Here is a 24,966-nt window from a genome sequence, read left to right on the forward strand (position 1 = left end):
CTACAGTCGTCTTTTTCTGCCTAACTCCGGTGACTGGCACATCTGGATGATGTTGTCTGATATGTGTTAACATATTGGATGTATTTCCACTCACGTACCGTACAGCTGCCTTACAATGCCGACACACTGTCATCATCCTATCTACGACTCGCTCTCCTTTACTGCCGTACTTCACAGGAAACCTGAAACTTTCCCACACTACGGATTGAAAAGAAGTAGGCGGGTCTTCGAGCTCTTGTGTGCTGTCTGAACTTGCCATTCTTGTTTTGGATTGGTGTGTAGCAGATTTCTTCTTCTGCTTTTTCCTGTTGTGACAGCTAGCATTGCATTATCACGGGTGACCCCTTATGGGCGCCTGTGACTGACTGTATACGTTGTCAGAGTACATGAACCGGACCGTGACGCCTGTACCGTGACGGTTCGGGACAAATACACGTACCGTGCCACCCCTAATATATATATATATGTATATATACAGTGGGCCAAAAAAGTATTTAGTCAGCCACCAATTGTGCAAGTTCCCCCACTTAAAAAGATGAGAGAGGCCTGTAATTTTCATCATAGGTATACCTCAACTATGAGAGACAAAATGAGAAAACAAAATCCAGAAAATCACATTGTAGGATTTTTAAAGAATTTATTTGAAAATTATGGTGGAAAATAAGTATTTGGTCAATAACAAAATTTGGTAACACTTTATAATAACTGCACACTACGAATCATTAGTTAAGCATTAGTAAATAGTCAATTCATCATTTATAAAGCATTGTTCCAACATTTATAGGCATTAGTAAGCAGTTTATAAATACAGCTATAAATGTTTTGTTCTTGAGCATATCTATAATGTTTAATAATTGTATTTTCCTACTTTATTAATGATCAAGTTATCATTTCTAAATTATTACGTTATTTACAAACCAGTTATTTAGGAGTTGTCAGTGGTTCATAAGATCATTTATAAAGTGTAAGTAAATGATTAATAAACTATTTAAATGTACATTTATAAATCTTATTATGTAGACACATGATAATAGTTGCTCAGTGTGTTAATAAATGCTTTATTAACACATATTCCTTCTGTAATTCATAATTAAGTCAGGTAGTTATAAAACATTTAGTAGTTGCCAGCCATCTATTTTTGTGAGCTCAACTAAAGTGAGGACTATTTATACTTATAAAGCATTTACAAAGCAGATTTAAAGACTCATTTATCTCCCAAACAGAAAAGTTAAACAAACACAACACAGAGGGATACAGAACACAGACATATTTTTTTTCAAGGTGCAAAAAATGAAACTGTACAACTGTACACTTGATAAAAAATGATAACTAAACATCTGCAATTTCATAGAAAAAAACAGTGTACAGTTTAATTTGTTTGCATCTTGAAATAAATATTTCTGAGTTCTGTATCCCTCTGTGTTGTGTTTATGTTTCTGTTAGGAAGATAACTGAGCCTTTAAATCTCCTTTGAAATAGATATGCTTATAAATCAAGAAGAAGGCATTTATAGCTGTATTTATAAACTGCTTATTAATGACTATTAATGTTGGGACAATGCATTATAAAGGCTGAACTGACTATTTACTAATGCTTACCTAATGATTCATATCGTGAAGTTATTATAAAGTGTTACCCAAAATTTAATCTCAATACTTTGTTATATACCCTTTTTGTTGGCAATGACAGAGGTCAAATGTTTTCTGTAAGTCTTCACACACTGTTGCTGGTATTTTGGCCCATTCCTCCATGCAGATCTCCTCTAGAGCAGTAATGTTTTGGGGCTGTCGCTGGGCAACACAGACTTTCAACTCCCTCCAAAGATTTTCGATGGGGTTGAGATCTGGAGACTGGCTAGGCCACTCCAGGACCTTGAAATGCTTCTTACGAAGCCACTCCTTCGTTGCCCGGGTGGTGTGTTTGGGATCATTGTCATGCTGAAAGACCCAGCCACGTTTCATCTTCAATGCCCTTACTGACGGAAGGAGGTTTTCACTCAAAATCTCATGATACATGGCCCCATTCATTCTTTTGTTTACACAGATCAGTCGTCCTGGTCCCTTTGCAGAAAAACAGCCCCAAAGCATGATGTTTCCACCCCCATGCTTCACAGTAGGTATGGTGTTCTTTGGATGCAACTCAGCATTCTTTGAGTTTTTACCAAAAAGTTCTATTTTGGTTTCATCTGACCATACGACATTCTCCCAATCCTCTTCTGGATCATCCAAATGCTCTCTAGCAAACCTCAGACGGGCCCGGACATGTACTGGCTTAAGCAGGGGGACACGTCTGGCACTGCAGGATTTGAGTCCCTGGCGGCGCAGTGTGTTACTGATGGTAGCCTTTGTTACTTTGGTCCCAGCTCTCTGCAGGTCATTCACTAGGTCCCCCCGTGTGGTTCTGGGATTTTTGCTCACAGTTCTTGTGATCATTTTGACACCACGGGGTGAGATCTTGCGTGGAGCCCCAGATCGAGGGAGATTATCAGTGGTCTTGTATGTCTTTCATTTTCTAATAATTGCTCCCACAGTTGATTTCTTCACACCAAGCTTCTTACCTATTGCAGATTCAGTCTTCCCAGCCTGGTGCAGGTCTACAATTTTGTTTCTGGTGTCCTTTCACAGCTCTTTGGTCTTGGCCATGGTGGAGTTTGGAGTTGGACTGTTTGAGGTTGTGGACAGGTGTCTTTTATACTGATAACGAGTTCAAACAGATGCCATTAAATATGTCAAATAACTTGGATGCACCTAATATTAAATATGTTAAATGAATGAAATGGACACTAAATAGAATAAATTATTATTATAAAACATTGTACATTAATCTACACTATTTATCTACTGACACTTAGCATTAGTCAGTAAAGCATTATAATATGATATTATGATAATTTAGCATTATATGATGATAGAACTTTAGTAATTAGAATAACCAAGTATGAATGCATATTTGTCATGTTGACTGATTGACCACTTGACATGACTCTGATTGACCACTCCACCCACCAAAGGGGTGCGGCAATGAACTATTAAAAGTTCTGAACGCAGACTAATCATCGCTCAAAAACTCTTCTTCTTGGGACAAACACACTCCAAAACTCTCCTCTTGAGTTTAACCTTCTGGCAGTGTTTACCTTCAAGTAACTTTGTGGACTTTCTGCGGACTCTTCTCTCTCTTTTTCTTTGTGAGAAAACTCAGTATCAATTTATTTATTTTTTTGTATTATGCGCGCTCAGAATGAGACAAGTCGGACTCATTCTTTTGATTGGATGTTTAACCCTCTGGCGTCCAAGGTCATTTTGGGGCCCTTGAGATGTTTTGACATGCCCTGATATTTGCTTATTTCAGCTACTTAAAAGATACTATTGACCAACATGCCATTAAATATGTCAAATAACTTGGATGCACCTAATATTAAATATGTTAAATGAATGAAATGGACACTAAATAGAATAAATTATTATTATTATAAAACATTGTACATTAATCTACACTATTTATCTACTGACACTTAGCATTAGTCAGTAAAGCATTATAATATGATATTATGATAATTTAGCATTATATGATGATAGAACTTTAGTAATTAGAATAACCAAGTATGAATGCATATTTGTCATGTTGACTGAACTTAGGACTGGTGGTGGTGCTTATTTCGTGTTTGCCATTTAGTGTCTCTATAAAAAAAAAGGGGGGGGGGGGGATTGATAAGATAACAAAACTACTACGAATTTTACTACTAATAACAATATAAAACGTACTAAGGATTAATTACCTGCTGGGTTCATGAATATTAATCATGTAGTCTGCATTCGCTCAAATTGATTTGCTGAAATCAAAACAGGGATGATAATAGGTGAGCACCAGCCAATGAGATTGTCGTTTGCGCATTAGTTCCGCCCACTACAAGAGAACCCGGCAGTTCTTAAAAAGCTGGAGAATACCAAAGGAACTTATTTTAACAGAAAAATACAACAAAGAATATCGTTTACACGTAGTGCGTCAGTTCTGCATGGTATGAAAGACTCTCTTGCTCGGTATCTTTCTTTGCGCGTGAGACAAAGCGACGGCGAGCCATGTGCCTTCACACTAGAGTTTACGGTACTTCAAATACAGCTACACTGCGCATCCATTCTGTAACGTCTGTTTAGGATCAGTGATGGCTGATTACACTTTGTTTTTAAAAAAAACCTTTTAGCCTTTTTTACATTTCCATATAAATTACTGACCTGGCCACAGCGTTTACATTTATATGGGTACTAAATTGCAGATGGTCTTTATCACTATCAAAAGGATGCTAAACAGATTGACTCTAGGTGTCTTTATCAAGCTTCAAACACATTCCACAGAAGGGGGGATGACTCCCCATGCCAGGCACTAGACCAGTTGTCTGTCTCCACAATTTCCAATACACATCACACACACCTAAAGACATTTTCTCTATTTAGGCCATAGTAAGCAGTTATAAATGTATCTGCTATATGCATGTGTTGTATGTATATTCCCCTATTATATTAACTTAGTTAAAACCCTTTACTTGTATTAGTTAGACGTTAAATGCCTATATTCAAGTGTATGAGTGTATCTCTGCTTTAATATCATCTGGAGGTTACCTTCTTGGTATCAAAATGATCTTCTCTTTATTTCTCACACAATAATGTACACTATGTGATCGTGAAATGCATCGAACAATTCTTACTATGTTTTGAATTAAAAGCTGCACTAGCGGCCCAGATCAGCAATAAAATGTGAATGGGCCATAAACGGAGACAAAGGATGTCTCTCCCGCTCAAAATGCATGCCTCTGATTGACCACTCCACCCACCAAAGGGGTGCGGCAATGAACTATTAAAAGTTCCGAACGCAGACTAATCATCGCTCAAAAACTCTTCTTCTTGGGACAAACACACTCCAAAACTCTCCTCTTGAGTTTAACCTTCTGGCAGTGTTTACCTTCAAGTAACTTTGTGGACTTTCTGCGGACTCTTCTCTCTCTTTTTCTTTGTGAGAAAACTCAGTATCAATTTATTTGTTTTTTTGTATTATGCGCGCTCAGAGTGAGACAAGTCGGACTCATTCTTTTGATTGGATGTTTAACCCTCTGGCGTCCGAGGTCATTTTGGGGCCCTTGAGATGTTTTGACATGCCCTGATATTTGCTTATTTCAGCTACTTAAAAGATACTATTGACCAACATGTAATTTTTTTTGTATTCAGCACAAACTGTGCTACAATAATATGTGACCAAGATGGATGTACATGTTTGCATTTTTTAGAAAAAAAATATTATGCGTGGTTAGTAAGTTTTGGGGGGAAAAATGTAGCTGAAATAAGGCTATAAAACCCACACTAAATAGTTCTGAATAAGAAGTAATCAGTCTATATGCAAGAGGGTCTATATGCAAGGGAGTGGCAATGGCAATGGCCATGAATATTAAGTGAGTCTCACCTGAGAGACAAAGGGCCCTCCCCTAATGGCCCATCAGTGTGACTGTGACTGAGAGGCAGGTAAGAGAGAATGTGAGGAGATTGAAAAAAAGGGTTTTTTAAATTATTTGTATTTTATTTACAACACAGTATAATCAAAACATACATAATGAAGGTCCAAGACACATTATTGTGCACACTGATCTAACCATAGAGATGTGAACAGACTTTGAGTCATTCCTGCAACAGATTCTGTTCAACAAGTGAAACAAGTAAATCATACCTGATATTTACGTGTTTTATTTAAGTGTTTCTACTTATTTCCATGGATTCAAGAAGAAAAAAACATAATCAGTAGAAAAGGAGCTTGTTTTAACATAGAATATCAGTGTAGTTGAACATCTGATGTTGGTGCAGCGCTCTCAGAGGAAAACAGTTTGAAGAGACATCAGGATACATCTGGTGCTGGTATCTGATTCAATAAAATACAAACAACCATGTTAATATCATGTTAATATCAGGAACACCTGTATATATATATATATATATATATATATATATATATGTTTTATAGCCATAGACTCACACATGCTTTGTACTATCATAAAAAAAAGAGAAAGAAATCTTATACTCGAGAAACGAATTATTATTGTTTAGCACGTTATTAAAATCTATTTCTGAACAGAGTAGGCTATTAATAATAAACATGTACTAAACATACTTAGACTTGTAGCATTCATCATGCTACAGTGTACACTCATATTACTTTTATTATTTTATATAGAGCATGAAAACATCACCGCGCCGTAAGAAATTTAAATACAATGAATTGCCCCTCATATTCAAAATGTTTTACACTATTTCAAACACTGTAGTCAGGAATTATAGTTTGGGAAAAACCCAACTATGATTTTGTAGTCATACAGTCTAGTATGTATGATTTTATAGTAGTCTATGATATGATTATGTAGCCACAGACTCAAGCATGCTTTGTACAATAAAACTATGTACTTTGTACTATAAAAAAATATTTTATATCTGAGAAACTAATTATTATTGTTTAGCACAATATTAAAATATATTTGTGAACAGAGTATTAATAATAAACATGGTCTAAACATTCTTAGACGCGTCACATTCATCATGTTGTCGTTTGGGAAAAACCCAACTAACTGTTTATGTCACAATAACACGTTAACTAATGCAAAAAATAAACATTACTTACTCATCAGATTGCTCTCCTCTACTGGATGAAATCGTGTTCTTCTTTGGAGGGAAATCCTGCCTTTACTCAGCGCGTCTTCTTCCAGAAACAAACAGTAGCCGCGATCAGGATCTCCGCTCTTTGCACGCGCACACCACGTGGCTATTTACATATGAACGGCGCGAGCAGGACCACATTAGAGATAATGAGTCAGACGGGAAAGATTGAACATTGTGTTGGTTTCATAGGGATTACTTCATCACAGAATGTTTGTTTTCGATAAGACTTGCTTCATTTTAAAGTAGACACTTCAAGCTTTCTATAGATATAACTCCCATGTATGTGTGCTGAGTATAGGTTCAGAAGAGAAGAGGGTAGAGGTGAAATTTGAGAAGTGCTAGACACTTAACTAAACTGCCCTCTAGTGTTAATCAAAGGTACTGTGATTAAATCTGAGCGAGTCTAGTGTGATTGCTCTCGCTCTAGCGGCTGATTTACTGCAACGATCACAAGTACAATGCAATTTGATACGAACCGAGTTTTAGTTTGTGCAAATTAACTGCACAACGGTGTGTGGCAGGGTTTCTTCACTGCCTGTTACACAATAACAATTATAAACAACAGGGTTTCTTCGCTGTTATTACACAAATTATCAATTATGAACAACAGGGTTTCTTAGCTGTTGCTACACAAATTATCAATTATGAACAACAGGGTTTCTTCGCTGTTGCTACACAAATTATCTCTTGATCAAGGGTTTTAAAACTCTCATTTACATACCAATTCGATATGATTAGATTTGCACTAGGCACCTATTCGTACGGTAATGGATAACCCAAGAGAGTAACGATCATCTAGTTCAATGAAATTTGCAACACAAATAACTTCAATCTAGCGATACAATCACCTAAGGCCTTTAAAAGATGATAAGAGGAACATCGCTCAAATCCATCTTTATCGCAATGAAGGAAGTTTTCGATTTTGATAATATTAAAATTTACTGCAAAGAGGTTTCTTCGTCTTTACAGAACGATTTTAATATTATGAACTGCAGTTTACTTTTACAATTACAATTAGCAGTGACTAAATGTTAGACAAATAGAGGCTGTTAAAAATACAGTACTGGAGGTGACTTTAACTCTCTGGGGTCGACTCAAAGTCTGTTCACATTTCTGTGGTTAGATAAGTGTGCACAATAATGTGTCTTTGACCTTCATTATATATGTTTTGATTATACTTTGTTGTAAATAAAATACAAATAATTAAAAAAAACCTTTTTTCAATCTCCTCACATTCTCTCTTACCTGCCTCACAGTCACAGTCACACTGATGGGCCAATATTAAGACTCACTTAATATTCATGGCCATTGCCACTCCCTCGCATATAGACCCTCGATCACAAAACATGTCTTGAAAATTTTAAATCAATATATTGTTTTCTGTGAATGAGTAAGCAGAATGATTTTCACATAATTTTGAAGTACATATTCTAGCCTACAAGACTGATTACTCAAAAGTCTTATTCACAACTATTTAGTGTGGGTTTTATGGCCTTATTTCAGCTAAATTTTTTTCCCAAAACTTACTAACCACGCATAATTTTATTTTTTTCTAAAAAATGCAAACATGTACATCCATCTTGGTCACATATTATTGTAGCACAGTTTGTGCTGAATACAAAAAAAATTACACGTTGGTCAATAGTATCTTTTAAGTAGCTGAAATAAGCACAAATATCAGGGCATGTCAAAACATCTCAAGGGCCCCAAAATGACCTCGGACCACAGAGGGTTAAACCAAACGGAAAGTGGCGACCAACTATTGACTATAGGAAACTGAACCAACAGGTGCCATTATCACGGTGGCCCATGACTCAGCTGGACCAAGAAATACAAGGATCAGAGGAGCCACAATCTTCTCCACTCTTGATGTGGCCTCAGGATTTTGGACTATACCAGTGCATCCAGATGACCAACACAAGCTGGCTTTCACCTTTTGCAATCGGCAGTACACTTTCACCAGATGCCCATTCGGCTATGCCAACTCACCCGCCGAATTTAACATCTTCCTCAACAAAGCATGCCCAGATGCCAGAGTAAGAGGGAATTTAATCTACGTTGATGATGTTCTCATGAAAAACATGACGGTGGCTGATCACCTGAAAGAAATTGACCATGTCCTGCACCAGCTGACCGCCGCCGGCACCAAGATTGCCCTCCACAAAGGATAATGGTGCAAAACCAAGGTCAACTACGTGGGCCTGCTTATCGGACCACGGGGTATTGAGCCCCAAACCAGACGCATCCAGGCCATTCAGAACATCAAGCCACCCGCCAATGTCTCAGAACTCCGAAGTTTTCTAGGTGTATGCAACTATTCACGGCAGTTCATTGAAAACTATTCGGACATTGCACGCCCTCTCACTGCCCTTCTGAAAAAGGACTGCCCCTTCGTCTGGACAAACAATCAGCAAAATGCCATGAATGAACTGAAACGACATCTGTGCATTGCTCCAGGTCTGGCATACCCGGATCCACAGAAGGAGTTCTTCTAGGACGCTGGATTCTCCAGCCACTGCCTCAGCACTGGTCTATACCAACGGCATGACCAGGACAAAAGGGTGGTCGCATATGCCAGCAAGACTCTTGTTCCCCCAGAGTGCAAATACTCAGACTGTGAAAAAGCCCTGCTCTGTACTGTATGGGCCATCCAAAGATTCTCCAACTACATCGGAGCACAGAAAGTGATCATCGAGACCTGTCATCAACCTGTCACATTTCTTAACAGCCAGCGTATCCGCGATGGTGTGGTCACAAACGCACGCATTGCCACATGGCTAATGGCCCTCCAGGGGCACAACGCGGAAGCACGATATGCTCAAAATCACAAGTCGGCGCTGGGTAACGGCCTGGCAGCTTGCCAAAACTGCTCTGACAACACACCGACTGAGATCATAGAAGCAGAAAGGCCCCAACTACTGCCACCAACTTGTCACAGGTACTTTGACGAGAATGTCTGCCAAGGTATGCCCACAGCCTATGTCTATGGATGTTCCTACAACAACGAGGGCATCCTAAATGCAGGTGCAGGTGTTCTCTGGCTAAATGATCATCCATGCCCACCACAACACTTCAAACTGGGCCCACAATCATCACAATATGCCGAGATAGCAGCTATTCTCATAAGCCTGCAAATAGCATCATCTCATAACATCAGAGAACTGCTAATCTGCACAACTATGCCAGACTTGGCTTCACATGTCATCTTCCAGGCTGGAAGCAAAATGGTTTCAAGACAGCAAACAACAAACCAGTTAAACACCAACACCTGTTCCAGGCATGTAACGACATCACAAGTGAGCATGATATGATTGTCTACTGGAAGAAAGTGAAAGGACACTCAAAGCAACCTGGACCAGACAAGGACCTCAACGACCAAACGGATGCCCTAGCCAAACCAGGTGCATTACACGGCGAGGTATGGTCTCCACCAACCCAACCACCCACCCTTAACGTGGCAGCCATAACCCGCAGCAAACATACTCAACCTGCCACAATACCAACCTCACAGCCGCTTATGCTGGCTCCTCAAATCTCCACTAATGACATTGCTGACATGCAAGCCTCTGACTCCTCCATACAGACTATTGTTCACCACCTCTCTGACCCCTCCATCCACCCTATTACACCTGCTCAGCTTGCTGATGCTCCAACCCTCAAAGCACTACTCAATGTAAAACCCATGCTGCATGTGATGGACAACATTCTATGGTATGTCCCTGAGGACCTCACTGCGCCAAGGCTTGTGGTGCCACAGTGCCAAAGGGGGGTGTGGCTGATGTATGCCCACGACGCACCATGTGCGGGACACCACGGCACAAGAGCCACTTACGAGACACTAAAACAAGTGGCATACTGGCCCGGCATGCAGCAGGATGTGGCAGAGTATGTGAAAGGATGCCTTGTTTGCTGTCAATTCCAACCAGCAAACCCAAACCACAGAGCCCCGCTGCAGCGCAGAGGAGCCACATTTCCTTGGTCAGACCTCCAAATTGACTGGGTCGGACCCCTGCCCAGGTCAACAAGAGGCAACAAGTATTTCCTCACAGTCATATGCCAGTTCACAAAGTGGGTAGAGTGCCTCCCCGCACCCAATGACACTGCACAAACTACAGCATACCTCCTGATGAATCACATATTCTCCAGGTTCGGGCTGCCGCTGAGAGTCAACTCAGACAGGGGCACCCACTTCACAGCTGAGATCATGCAGCAGATTTGGAAACTCCTGGGAATCCAAGCACAATTGCACATAAGTCACCATCCAGTCCCTTCGGGTCAAGTTGAACGATCGAATCGGACTGTGGTCAGCATGCTAAGAAAATACGTGTCTGCTAACCAGAAGGACTGGGATGTGAAACTTCCCCTGGTGCTTATGGCCATCAGAGCTACTCCACATGAGTCAACAGGTGTGCCTCCCTTCAAATTATTTACCGGCCGTCGAATGACTTTGCCCTTGCACCTGCTGTACCAGCCAGGAGACTCCAACCTTGTCACCGCCTACACCACTCACCAATACCTTGAGGAACTACACCGGCATTTGAGAACCACATTTGCTTTTGCCCAACAACGACTCCAAAAGAGTGCGGAAGGCCAGAAAGCATACTACGACCGGAAGGCGTCACACCAAGAACTGGATGTGGGTGACAAAGTCTGGTACTACCGCTACACACAGCCGCCTCAGACAACCTCTTATCGGCTATCAAAGAAATTTCTGCCACACTGGACGGGACCGCATGAAATTGTGGACAAACTCTCTCCTGTCGCATACCGGATCAAGCTGGGCCGGGGACAGAAAGAACCAGTTTTCAAATGGGTCCATCGTAACCAGATCAAGAGACATGTGGCTGCTGGCAGGGAAAGACAGGGGGGCTAGTACTAACTAGGCCTTGCTATAGAGCTCAAACAAAGACTGTCCTGAACAGACAAGAACTTTCCTCACTGAACTGCCTTTCTCCTCCTTCTCTGAACCAGGATGTTGCTGTGGCTCTCCATCCTATGCCTCCAGCTAACCAGAGGACAGCCGCAGCCTGATATCACATCACCAGGTCCAGCATCAGGCATTGTACTGCGTGACCAACCTGGACTTCTCATCACCAACTGCAGGACTGGTGTATGTCTGACTTGACCCCCGAAACGTCTACAGGACCCATCATCCCCAGGCAGCTGCACACTACAGTTGGGCAGGTGCCCGATGGACTGAAAATACCCTCACTCACGCAGAAGCTGATATCAAACACATGCTCACCCAGTTGCAGAAAATGACTGTCACCCATGCAGAGCTAACCAGACATCACCGGCGTAACAAACGATTCCTGGGGGCCTTGCTCGGCGCTGCTGCTGCTGTTGGAGCCCTGTTCAATCTGGGAGTCACCAGCGTCAACTCCGTGAGCCTATCTACCCTGAGGCAACATGTAAGGGAGATTCAGACTGAGATTCCCTAGCTTAGAGAATAACTCACACTACAGGGCAAAACCCTGCAGACTATAGGCAAATCATTAAAAGGCACCTTGGTGGTTCTGAACACCCACAGTGTCCTGCTGAACCAAACTATAAACTCCGTGAAACAGTTATTCTCTGTTATACAGAATGATGTTGCCCAAACTCACCTGGTCACCACACTAATGTCTGGCATGCTCCGTGAGGTGAGCTCCTCCATTGACAGCTTAGCCATGGGTAGAATCCCCCCATACCTGGTGCCCCTGAGCCTAGTACAAACGGTGTTATCCTCAGCTACTGCTCATCCACCTGACTCTCTCCAAGCCCACCTCGCCTACTCCCTGTGGGGCTCCATCCTGCTACATGTCGACCCCGAGCACAGCGAGATGGCGTTTCTTCTGAATCTACACGTCATTGAATCTGACAACATTTACAGACTCAAAGACATTGTCAATGTTGGATTTTGGCAAGGGAACACTCACATCAAGATACACACCTGAGATGTGGTGGCCTACCACGACAGTAACCCACAGTTATATCTGGTCCCAAACCTGCGCATGTGTACCCTGACCAAAGACATCCACTATCTCTGCCCCAGCAAGCCCTTCCTCCGAGACAACACTGAAGGAATCTGCGGGTTACAACCCATGCAAAGAGAGACTCTCTGCCCCGCTGAGGCCAAGCCTCATGCACAAGTCACAGAAACGCAAGCAGAGATCGTGGGAAATCAGTGGCTCGTCAACACACCTATCCGTGCTGCTACACTGACCTATGACCAGCACGACACTGCCACCCGTATCAGCCTGCCCAACCAGAGCATGTGGATTCAAGTACCCAAAGGTGCCATCCTCCACCTCGGAGACCTGGCGCTGTACCACCTTCCAAGTGACGAGTACCAATCTGAGGTAGAAATTCCAGACTTCTTCAAGGATCACAGTCTCACCCTGGAACCTGAAATGGAACTGAGCATTGAGAAAGGGGGGTGCCAAATGATTGACATCACCCCAATCGACACAGCCCTCCAAGCACTGTCTCGGCTGCCTGTCCAGACCAACTTTCTCGTTGCCCGATCCTGGACCGCCGCTGACACTGCACTTTGCCTCGCCACAGCAATTGGGTACACCCTGACACTCGGCCTTGCCTTTGTCCTGTTTAACAGAGTCAACGGGGTGCAAAGGTCCATGAACAGGTGCACAGCTGCCTTCCCTCGAACCTTCAAACGGAACCATCGAAAAAGACGGACCCAGGCAGAGACAATGCTGAACACTGTCCAAGGTTAACACCAAAGCTGAGGATCCGAAGGCTGAGGAAAATTAGAAACCACCTGCCATCTAACCTTCATGATCCACCTGCCATCTAACCATCAGGATCCACCTGCCATCCGGCCTTCACCACCCACCTGCCATTTGACCATCATGATCCACTGTTGTCTGATGATGTCTCAATTCAGAACATCTTCAGCCAAAAGGGGGATTCTGTAACATCTGTTTAGGATCAGTGATGGCTGATTACACTTTGTTTTACAAAAAAAAAACCTTTTAGCCTTTTTTACATTTGCATATAAATTACTGACCTGGCCTCAGCATTTACATTTATATGGGTACTAAATTGCAGATGGTCTTTATCACTATCAAAAGGATGCTAAACAGATCGAATCTAGGTGTCTTTATCAAGCTTCAAACACATTCCACAGAAGGGGGGATGACCTTACTTTCCTTACTTTCCTTCATTCTATATATACGTATATGTTTTGCTTAGTTTGTTTGTATGTTAGTTATAGTTTCATTTATTAAATCCCTTATATTCACAATTGATTGTCTCTGTGTTCCGCTCACAATTCAAAGTCACTGAACGTTGCTTCTTGCTACATGCTAAACTACTGCTAGCACTGTATAAGTAGGAAGGCTATTGTTCCTTGGCCAGGAAATTAATCTTCCTAGAATTGATAAATAATTATATTGTCTGCTCGGTGGACGGACAGATCAAGTAATTGTAATATCGAATCTGCTACAGTTAATTCTAAGATCTAATCTAAATATTTATTATTAATTATAACCAGTTATAATTAATTATAAATAATTCCCTTTTTAAGCTAATTCGCTACAATTCAGTTGAACTGAAAAATAAAATTCTAATATTATAATAAATTATAGCAACGCCGCATTTTATTGTCAGTAACGGTAATGGCGTTGTAACGGGGGAAACAGTAATTTGTTTGATTACTTGTTACTGAAAAAAATAACATCGTAGTGTGCAGACCTGCCAACCTATGACATTTTTTTTTTAGTACCATCTGGACCGGACCCAGGGGTGGGGGTGGGGGATAGCTGCATTATTACCTGAAGCTTCTTAATGGCTAATGTCAAAATCGCAAATTTTAATGTTAAATATTAGCAGGTCTGCACTGTTTTTGCTTAGGTTAAGCTCTGATGGCTTGGCACATCTTTATATATATATATATATAAAATTTATTGCAAAATAAAATGTACACATTAGAAAAACATGGCTTAAAATTAATGGATTAAAATTTATTTTGAGATAAGTATTATTTTTCATCAAAATAGGATGGATTGGCCATTATTGAACATCATTGAACACTATAAACACATTTAATGTCTGTTTCATTCACACTGGACCCCAGAGGGCGCCCTCACGTAGAAACTCCACATATGATGACACTCCAGGAAATCCATAATATGGGCAAAGACATCCAGCTATTGCTGTAACTGAATAAAAATAATATAGAAACGCTTAAACTGATTAAATTTAAAGACAATAAACACTGAACTGCAACAATGTATAGTTAATCTAAAAATTAAAAAAGCACACTACACAGAAACAATCTGCCCAAATAAATGTTAAATTCTTCTCTTTTATAAACTTACAGAAGTGTAATGAAGTTCCAAAATTTACATATGCCTGTACGATGCGTATACGATTGTGGAATATGAACATTTAAACAAATAAGGCCCCGTTTATACTAGTGCGTTTTCGTTTTAAAACAGCGTTTTAAAATGAAAACAATCAATGTTTATACTGGCGTTTCCGCTGCGTTTCAGAAACGATCTCCGTTTACACTACACAACCGAAAACGCATGTCACATGACCATTCATGCAGGTACAATCATAGATATGTATAGGTTGATTCCCTATTATTTAGATGGCAGACGCGTCTGTGTGCTTGGAGCAGTCGAATGGGGAATCTACCCATACATATCTATGGGTACAGTAAGGAGCATGATGTTATTGTTTACATGGTCATCAAGGATACGCAGAGCGGGGTCTAAAATGGGGTCTGCAGCGTTTTTAAAAGTCTCCGTTGTTGACCTTGAAAACGCCGGAGTAGTGTAAATGATAGGCATAACCGTAGCAAAAGTTATGCGTTTTAAAACGAAAATGCACTAGTGTAAACGGGGCCTAAGATAAAAATAAGGTCTAATGACCTAAAAGCAGTGCGGAATTTTATTGTTACTGTCACGGATCCTGCCTATGAACTTCCTTTCTGTCACCACCAGAGGTCATTCATCATCACAAGGACGCTTTACATATCGTCACACTACAGCTCGGACTACATTTCCCATCTTCCATTGCATTGATCACACACAGGTGTAAGCCATCAGACACTCTTTATAAGCCATGCTCTCCTGTGTCTCGATCTTTGCCCGTGTTTGGATTTACCTGTTGTCTCGCCCTGCCTGGATACTTTATGTAATCTTATGGACTATTGCCTGTGTTTCTCAGAGTACTGCTTTGCCTAGCCCTTCTGGATTTAGTTCGCCGATGATCGACACATGCCCGCCTTTGGAATACTCTTTCGCCTAGCCTGTGTTATTCCTGTTTGTCGTGTTTTTGACCCATGCCTGTGTATTTGACCATGTCTTATCTAAATAAAAGCCAGCAGATGGATCCGTATGCTTCATCCTCTGTTCACTTCATAACAGTTACTTCTTAAGGGAAATTTGTGTTATATCATTTAATTAAAGTAAGCGTAGTATGGTGATATTCTATTCCAGACACAGCCAATATGACTGAATTTTGCCACATACAACAAAGCATCTGTGTTTTGTTTTAACAGAAAGAAAAAAGACCTGAAAGAAAAGCTGGAAAACTTCTCTCCGAGTCATCCAGATGTAAAGGACATCAAGATCCTGGTAGCTGGACAAATTGGAGCAGGAAAGTCCAGCTTTATTAACTCTGTCGATAGCGTCTTTCAAGGACGGATCTCCTCTAGAGCAATAGTTAATTCAGCTGCTGGTTTCGATCACAGTTTCACTCAAGACGTAGGTATTTGCTGCCTATAGTTGCATATAGTCTTTTTCTAAAAGACCCAGAAATGTCCAATTGACCCACACTTGAGGGTTGTAAGCATTTGGGATCATCATATGAGGATTTCTTCTAGACTGTTCACAAATATATTTGGTCTTGATTTGTAGCTCAAAGGATTCACTGTTAGAAGTGGGAAAAAAAAGTTGCCCTTCATCCTCAAAGACATCATGGGCCTGGAAGCTGAAGTTTTGAAAGGGTCACAAGTAGAAGACATCATCAGTATTGTGTTTGGCCACGTGAAGGATGGATATAAAGTAATAAACCACAACATTAACTGAGCAAATAACAGATTTGTATGTGTGCAATATGTCTGATGTTTAATATATTTTGCTGAATTTCCAATCTTAGTTCAACAAGGATCAGCCACTCACTCGTGAGGATCAACATTACATCAGTGACCCCAGCCTCTCTGAGCAATCTTTCTGCCTGGTTTACGTCATAGACGCAAATACAGTCCAGTTCACAGACGATAAACTTATCGACAAGCTGAAGATTATCCGCCGGAGAATCAGTGATGAGGGTAAAACTGACCTCTGAATGTTTATGATTTTCATTCATGAGCTCACATACACTACATTACGTTGGAGAGCGGAGTCGGTATAATGATAGTGGGCTGGGTTTGTGTGACATGTTTTGAAATTGTGTAAGTGAACAACATCGAATTCAAATTGTAATTTTGCAATAAAGGGCATGTTGCAACTCTCAACTTAGCAGCTTGATTATGTACACGGCCCAGACAGTGTATGGGGATCAATTATGTAGCCTAGGAATATATACCTTTCAAGAAATTCTGCAACAAATTCGCTCAATTTTGTTGAGAAAAATATTTACATTTTACATTGCCTCTACATTTCCTGTAGGGATTCCTCAAGTGGTTGTCATGACCAAAGTGGATGAGGCATGTCCTTTGATCCAAGAAAATCTGAAGAAGTTGTACTCTAGCAAGAAGATCAAGGAGCAGGTATGTGATATCATCCAAAGACATATATGTGACACTTGCTGTGACTTCTACAAATATTCTCTATGTACAATAATTTATAAACTAAATACGGCTTGTGTACTGCAATACAGACGAGTATCGTAATTTCTGTCGTATTTCCCAGCATTCTCCTTTGAACACTGTGTGCCATCCCACATGAAAAAATACTATAGTAATTTATAGTAAATACTATAGTGTTTTTGAACCATACTACAGTAAAGTGTATTATACTGTATATATTATAGTATTTACAACACGTTGTTAATGAATGCTACAGCATACTGTAGTAAGTATAGTAAACTGATAACTGTAATAAATAGTGTAGTATACCTTAGCTTTCACTGCAGTAAACTGTAGTGTATTGTAGTATAATATACCCTATAGTTGTAGAAAACTTAATACATTATTGGGAAGTCATTTGTTTATATTACTATAGTTATTATATTACCATAGCAACTATAGAATTACCACAACAAATTAATTCAAGTACTTTACTATTGTTCAAACTTTACTAGTATTGTTCAAAAACACTATAGTATTTAATTCAGTATTTTTTCATGTGCTTTGATGTATGATATGGCCAGCATACTCTGCTGCGATGCAACTGTGTCCCCCTCCCCTCTGTCCCACACACATATGTAAATAACATGCTGTATATTGGTAGTTTACATGATAAAAAGTCATCTTAAACTTAATAAATGCCTCTAGTTTTATTAATTTAACAGACCTTCGGATGTGAAGTGTTTTTGTGCATTTTAATTTTTTCATATTGTGATTGTGAAACACGTAACACCTCATTTGCATGATTTTATGGTGAAATGTATTATTTTTTAAGTTAATCAGGTCAATTTTGATCAAGAACAATATACTGTGGCTTTAATTCAGCGTAAGCGGCACAGCAAAAATAGACTCGGCACAGAAACGATGGTGGCACTGCCGCTCCTGCTCTGCTACGCGCTGCCTCTGCGTACGGTGTGAATGCTCTAATCTGTTAACATGGGCGCCGAAAAAAATACACGTGCGGTGTGAAACCGGCTTTAGAGTTTAAAGACATAATCCTAATTATTCTAATCCTAAAAATTCGTCACACACAGAAACATTGCACACTGAGTCCGATGCGTATTAATTAATCCGTTGTGAAAAAATTTGCAAAACAGCAGCCTACTAAATGGAGTCTTCAAACATTAAGGATGATTTTTGTTGTCCTCTCGCTTCTTAAAAGAAAGGAAATATTGTTGGATTATTATGTTGAAAATGCTGTTTCAAAAGTCATTTTGAAAGAATTGTCTGACCAAAGGATTCAGTGAAACAGAATTGCCCCCACCTACTAAAAAAAATAATCATAATAAATCATAAATAAAACTTTTGACATTGTGGGGCCATTTCAAGCCCCACAAGGAAAACGGCTCATAAACCATAGTTAATTTAATAAAGCTTATTTTTTATTAATAATAATTTGCTAATAAAAATGTGTAATCATTTGTAATCACAGGACCCGAATTTTCCAAATTCGATCACTGCATATAGCCCATGTTGATCTGATTTTGTCTAATAGCCATGTCTAATTTTCTGATTTTCAAATTTTCTCACATTCTGTTCCTGTCCAGATGGAGTTGTGCAGTGCTAAAGTGGGGGTGCCATTGACAAACATCTTCCCAGTGAAGAACTACCATAATGAGATCGACACAAATGATGACGTTGATGTTCTGATACTGAAGGCACTTGAACAGATTGTTCAGCTTGCTGATGATAGATTGGAGGATATTGATAGCGAGACATAAACCACATATACAGTAGTTACTGCATTTCCCAGTCTAGCTTTCTAATAAATCTGGCCTTGAATATTGTTGGCTGTGCGACAAATTGTTTATGTTCCTCTAATGTAAGATGCTTTGGATAAAAGCACCTGCTAATTGCATAAAAGTAAACTTAAATTCAGGATTCAGAATTCAGGTGAGTATCTTAGTCTTAGGATTTCACCAGCATGTGCATCTTATTTCAGCAGGTAAACTTCATTGTTGCAAAATGAGTATTTGAATGAACCTCAATTCCAGTGTCTGCTGTGATTTCCCAAGTGTATATGGTGCAGACTGGTACAGTAATATAAATACAGTGGCTAGAACAGCGGCATATGGGTCAATTGCAAATACGGATGTCTGAGGTAATGAAAAGGAAAAAGTTCTGTTTAAAATGCAGGCTCCAAGCTGAAAATGTATTTGCATTCACTGTATTAATTCATGTATTAATTTTTTCTATTATTATTGTTATTATTATAAATACCATTAAAGTGCTACTACAACCAGAACAAAACCTATGGGGTCTGGTTTTTTTCTTGGCACATGACACACGATGGCTTCTTGAATGTTAGTTATGCAAAACTGACATAGCATTTCTGGCAGAATTGTAATCCCAAATTATTTTTAAACAAAATTTCTTCACTGCTTCTTAAAGAATGTTTGTTTGAACAAATAACATTGCCACTGCATTTTCATTACAGAAACTGTGTATAAAAATATAAATAAGTTCAATATTTTTTCAGCTTGTTTGCAGTTTTAAGATATTTTATGTTGTTCACAAATTCCATCAAATTGGCCATCATCAAACTTCTTTATTATCAGGAATGAGTGGCAAAAACTGGCATCATAGGATCACATACACTGGTATAATGGCTCATTTTGATCGGAGTTACTGTCGGACGTCCTAAAGTGAGGTTTAAGTCCGAATTGCTGAACTGTTTTAGTTCACTACAATTATTCGTTCGCGAAGCACGCATAAATCCAGACAATTTGCCTGCTATGGATTACCTTATTTTTTTTAATTATGCATGCAAGCTTGCAAAACCGAAAGTGAAACTGAAGCCAATATATATAATGGTTCTGGGGTGGGTCTGATTTCACTTGCTTAAAGTGAGACACAAGTCAACTGTGTTCCAGGATAGAGCTGACATAAATATATCGAAAGTGGGGAAAAAACAAAATGGGATCATCAAAATCGAAACCATCAGCACCACCACCACCAAATCCAGGCATGTGTTGGCATGCGATCATCACAGCGTGAGTATAAGAGGCAGCAGGTGCACCGCATTAATTCATCTTTTTGCTTCGGAGCCGAGCGGTAGTGGTCGAAGCTACTGCTCTCCCCTTCCACAGAGAGTGTTCTGCGAGCAATTGCGGGCGATATGGTGCAGCAGCGGTGGTCACGTCGGCGGGAGAGAAAGTTCGTCTTCTGCTGACAGCCACACTAGGAGTGTGCGGTGGCCAGCTCCCCTGCGTGCTTCAGCACTAAAAGAGCATATCTCTGAAAGAGCAATTTCTCTAAAAGAGTAACATGGGTGATCGCGTCTTTTTAAAGATGTCTTATCACCCGTGCGTTTCTGGGTGTGGTCGTTTCCTGGCGCCTCAGGACGGTCACAATCGCTGCCTCACGTGTCTGGGCATTCAGCACGCTGAGGAAGCTTTCATGGATGGTTCATGTTCTTCTTGTGGGGACATGACCATCTCGGAGTTGCATAATAGACTCCGCTATGTCAAACATGGCGGAGTCCCTCTGACTCTGCCTCTGCCGCGATCCAGCGTTCGTTCCCAGGGCGGCGCTGTATCCGGTGGAGTCAGAGGTGATCTGAGGGTGACAGTGAGGGCTTACCTAAGAGGAGTTACTCACCCCTCAAGCACTCTGCAGCCGGTGGATCTGCCGGTGGAGCTGCCGAAGGAGCGCGCTGGGCCCTCTGCTGGACAGAGTGCACCATGCTTTTCCTTCGGTGCCCCCTCTGACGACGAGATGTCGATCGCTGCATCAGAGGGCGAGCCCTCTCTCTCCGGGGATGACGACCCGGCTGCGTTGCCCCCTTCGGGTGTGGTAGCGTTGTCCGAGCCAGACCCAGAGATGACGGCTATGCTTTCCCGGGCCGCCGAGAATGTCAGGCTCATGTGGAATCCTCCACCGCGTCCCGATCCTTCGAGGCTGGACGAGTGGTTTCTCGGTGGGGGTCACGCTGGTTCTCAGCGCCCCCCTCCAGTGCCATTCTTCCCGGAAGTGCATGAGGAACTCACAAGATCGTGGAAGGCATCTTTCACTGCCCGGAACAAATCTTGTAGCTCCTCCCCCCTCACCACCCTTGATGGTGGAGCCGCTTTGGGCTACGCAGGCATCCCCTCTGTGGAGCGGTCTGTGGCCATGCAACTGTGTCCAACAGCCACTACCACCCTGCAGGGTAACCCGTGTCTCCCCTCGCGGGCCTGTAAGTATTCGTCAGGTCTAACTGGCAGTGCTTATAGAGCCTGTGGGGAGGCGGCTTCTGCCCTCCACACCATGGCGTTACTTCAGGTCCACCAGGCCAAAGCCCTGAAAGACCTGCACGAGGGTGGTCACGACCTGGCGGTTCTACATGAGCTGCGTGCTGCGACGGACCTCGCGCTTCGAGCGACGAAGGTGACCACACAGTCTCTGGAGGAGGGCCGGGTGGAGAATCTTTTGTTTCGTTTTGTTTTTGTTCCGCCACTGGCCCAACAGCCAGCAGCACCCAAAACATCAATAAAAGAGCGGTTTCATCAATCTCTGGGTCTCAATAGGAGGAGAGTGGTGAACCGTGCATCACAGGATCACTTCCCTTCTCCTCTCTCGCCAGCAGGCAGCAGTGGGTTGCCCAAGAGCACCCCTCCTGCCCATTCGTGGAGGGGCGGTAGCACTCGAGTCCCCCCTTCAAACAGTGTTAATTTTGGCAGGCATTTTTGATTTAGTCTTAGTCTTAGTCTTAGTCTTGAGACGAAAATGCTTAATAGTCTTAGTCACATTTTAGTCATTTGAGTATTTCATAGTTTTTAGTCGACGAAAAGTCGTTGTATTTTTGTCAACTTTTAGTCTTTACTTTTAGTCAAAGTGCAGTTAACAACATTTATTTTGGTAGCTATTTTGTATGTAGTATTCAAACAAAAATAGGCATCAATTCTTCTCTCTTTAGACCAAATCAATTAAGCTTATGAGAAATTTGAATCAAGGATTGAATTTGGAAAAACTGGAATACATTTTCATTTTTTGGTAGAGATACAAATTAAACTCATTTTTCAGATACAGTAGCTTTACTTAAGTATAGATTTATTTAACATCTTTTTTTGGTTAACATTTATGACACGGATAATTAGGAATGCTGTCCCTTTAAGACGGAAGGCATGCATGTAATACTGACACACATTCAGTTTTCATCCACCTGTTTACGCTCACTTAAGCCATAACTGACTGTATTTATGTGAGATACTCTGACTCTACACGATAGACACAGGACTGCTGCGTGTGTATTTGAGCGCTGAGAACTGAGAACTGTGAACTGATTGCGCGCTGTACTGAAGAAGTGGAGCTTGCGCGAGAGAGAGCGCAATAGACTCCGCCTATCCCGCCGTCACTAACTTTAAATTAATCGACGAATTGTGACTCCCGGGAAAAACGGGACGTCTGGTCACCCTATCCCTAACCCTTCGGGTGCTGAGGCTATTGTTTCAGATCGTTAGTTTGCGTTTTGATAGCCTATCCGTCCACTGTGGCTGCCATACTGAGACTAGATACGCCCCTCATCTAATTGTAATCCAATGACAGAGACGCACATTTTGAAAGACAAGACAGTTAATTTAGCATATAGGATGTATTTTGAATGTCCGGTAGTCCTCAAATAACATTTTAGTCCCGTCTCGTCTTGTTAATGAAGACGCAGCATAAATTTCGTCATAGTTTTTATCATCAGACATTAATTTTAGCTCGTCAACGTCTCGTCTTAGTCACAGAAAAAAGGTTCGTTGACGAATATTTTTCGTCTTCGTCGACGAAATTAACACTGCCTTCAAGGTGTCACATGCCGGGCTGTCACAAGCCTCAAGCCGGATTTCTGTGTTTCCTCCCTCACGAGGAGGAATCAGGTGAGTCTTACATTGCACACCCAGACCCGCCCCGCCGTCACAGGCCAGGCCGTCACAGGCTCCAGGCCGGGTCCCTGTGTTCCACCTCGCTGCCCCACCGCGGGTACGTCAGTGGCCTCGTTGGTCCCGCTGGTACGGTCTCTCGGAGCCTGGCTAGCGTTTTACAGCCCTTACTTCATTGTGCTCAAGGAAAGCGGTGGGTTACGACCGATCTTGGATCTGCGAGTTTTGAACCGTGCACTTCACAAGATGTTGACGCAGAAATGCATTTTTGGGTGCGTCCGTCCCCTAGATTGGTTTGCAGCGATCGACCTGAAGGACGCGTACTTTCATGTCTCGATTCTCCCGTGACACAGGCCATTCCTGCGATTCGCGTTCATTCTCAACTACACTACAGGGGAACATGCAACATCGAACTAGACACAGACATACACACATTAAACATAGATGCCAACGCAAGGAAGGCATGGAGAGAGAGAGAGAGAGAGAGAGAAAGAGAGAGAGAAAGAGAGAGGGAGCGCTCGCACGCAAGAGAGACTGTCATGGCAAGATTTACACATCAGCTAACTATAACCTGTTAAGAACCATCAGATAATCACATCCTCTTAATTAACCCTCTGGGGTCTAAGGGTGTTTTGGGGGCCTGGAGAAGTTTTGACATGCCCTTACATTTGTGCTTTATTCAGTTGCTTATAAACATATAAATGGCTAAAGTCTTATATCACTGTAAACAGCACAAACTGGGCTACAATAATATGTTAGCAGCATTTATGTACATGATTTTGTTTTTAAGAAAGAAACGTTTATGCGTGGCTAGTGAAAAACTAAAATTCACAAGACTTTTGAGAACTGGATCTTGTAGCCTAGAATTTTTGCTTCAAAATGATATGTAAATCATCTTGTTTACTTGCTCACAGAAAACAATATATTGATTTAAAAATTCTAAGTCACTTTTTGAGTGGAAAGGCTCTATGCGAGAGGGCGTGACTCACACCTGAGAAGACAAAGGCCCGCATAATGAGCTCCATAATGAGCCATTCAGTCAGGTGTGTGACTGAGAGAGAAGAGTTACAAGAAAGAATGTGAGGAAAAAAGAAATGTGTATACATATAACTATCACATAAAATAACTTGAGATTCACTTGTGAGTGCAGTTAAACAGTTTATTAGGAACAAACAAACAAATAAACAACAGAAGAGTCAAGACATCGTGGGTGCAATATCCAAAATATCCAAAACAGTGGCAGGAAACTGGAACCCAGGAAAACAGGAGACAACAGAAACTGCATGAGAAAACACAAAACAGACGTGAGCAACACAATGAACGGACAAAGACAAAGCAAACATGGTGACAATACATACACTACCAGTCAAATTATTTAAACAGTAAGATTTGTGTAGAACAGTAAGAAGTGTCTTCAGCTCACCAAGCCTGCATTTATTTGATCCAAAGTACAGCAAAAACAGTACATTATATTTATTATAATATATAGGCCTACATATTTGTACTATTCAAAATAAATAAAGCATAGAACATATAACTATCCTCATGTCGTGCAACATTTAAATGCAATGAAAGATTGCCTATCATATTTCAAAATGTTGCACTCGATTTTACACATTTTATTCTGGAG

General features: G+C 41.2%; 1 protein-coding gene across 1 annotated transcript in view; it reads left to right on the plus strand.

Annotated features, from left to right (window-relative positions):
- Nucleotides 1-19,727, plus strand: part of LOC131537587 (interferon-induced protein 44-like) — a 26,644-nt gene extending 6,917 nt beyond the window's left edge. Inside the window, exons 2-6 of the mRNA XM_058771158.1 lie at nucleotides 16,201-16,405; nucleotides 16,559-16,705; nucleotides 16,800-16,971; nucleotides 17,312-17,412; nucleotides 19,038-19,727. Coding sequence (XP_058627141.1) covers nucleotides 16,201-16,405; nucleotides 16,559-16,705; nucleotides 16,800-16,971; nucleotides 17,312-17,412; nucleotides 19,038-19,211 — 799 coding nt within the window. The 3' untranslated portion in view covers nucleotides 19,212-19,727. The remainder of the gene's footprint in view (nucleotides 1-16,200; nucleotides 16,406-16,558; nucleotides 16,706-16,799; nucleotides 16,972-17,311; nucleotides 17,413-19,037) is intronic.
- The last annotated feature ends 5,239 nt before the right edge of the window (nucleotides 19,728-24,966 follow it).

This window comes from Onychostoma macrolepis, chromosome 03 (genome assembly GCF_012432095.1).
Source record: "Onychostoma macrolepis isolate SWU-2019 chromosome 03, ASM1243209v1, whole genome shotgun sequence".
In the NCBI taxonomy this organism is placed as follows: Eukaryota; Metazoa; Chordata; class Actinopteri; order Cypriniformes; family Cyprinidae; genus Onychostoma; species Onychostoma macrolepis.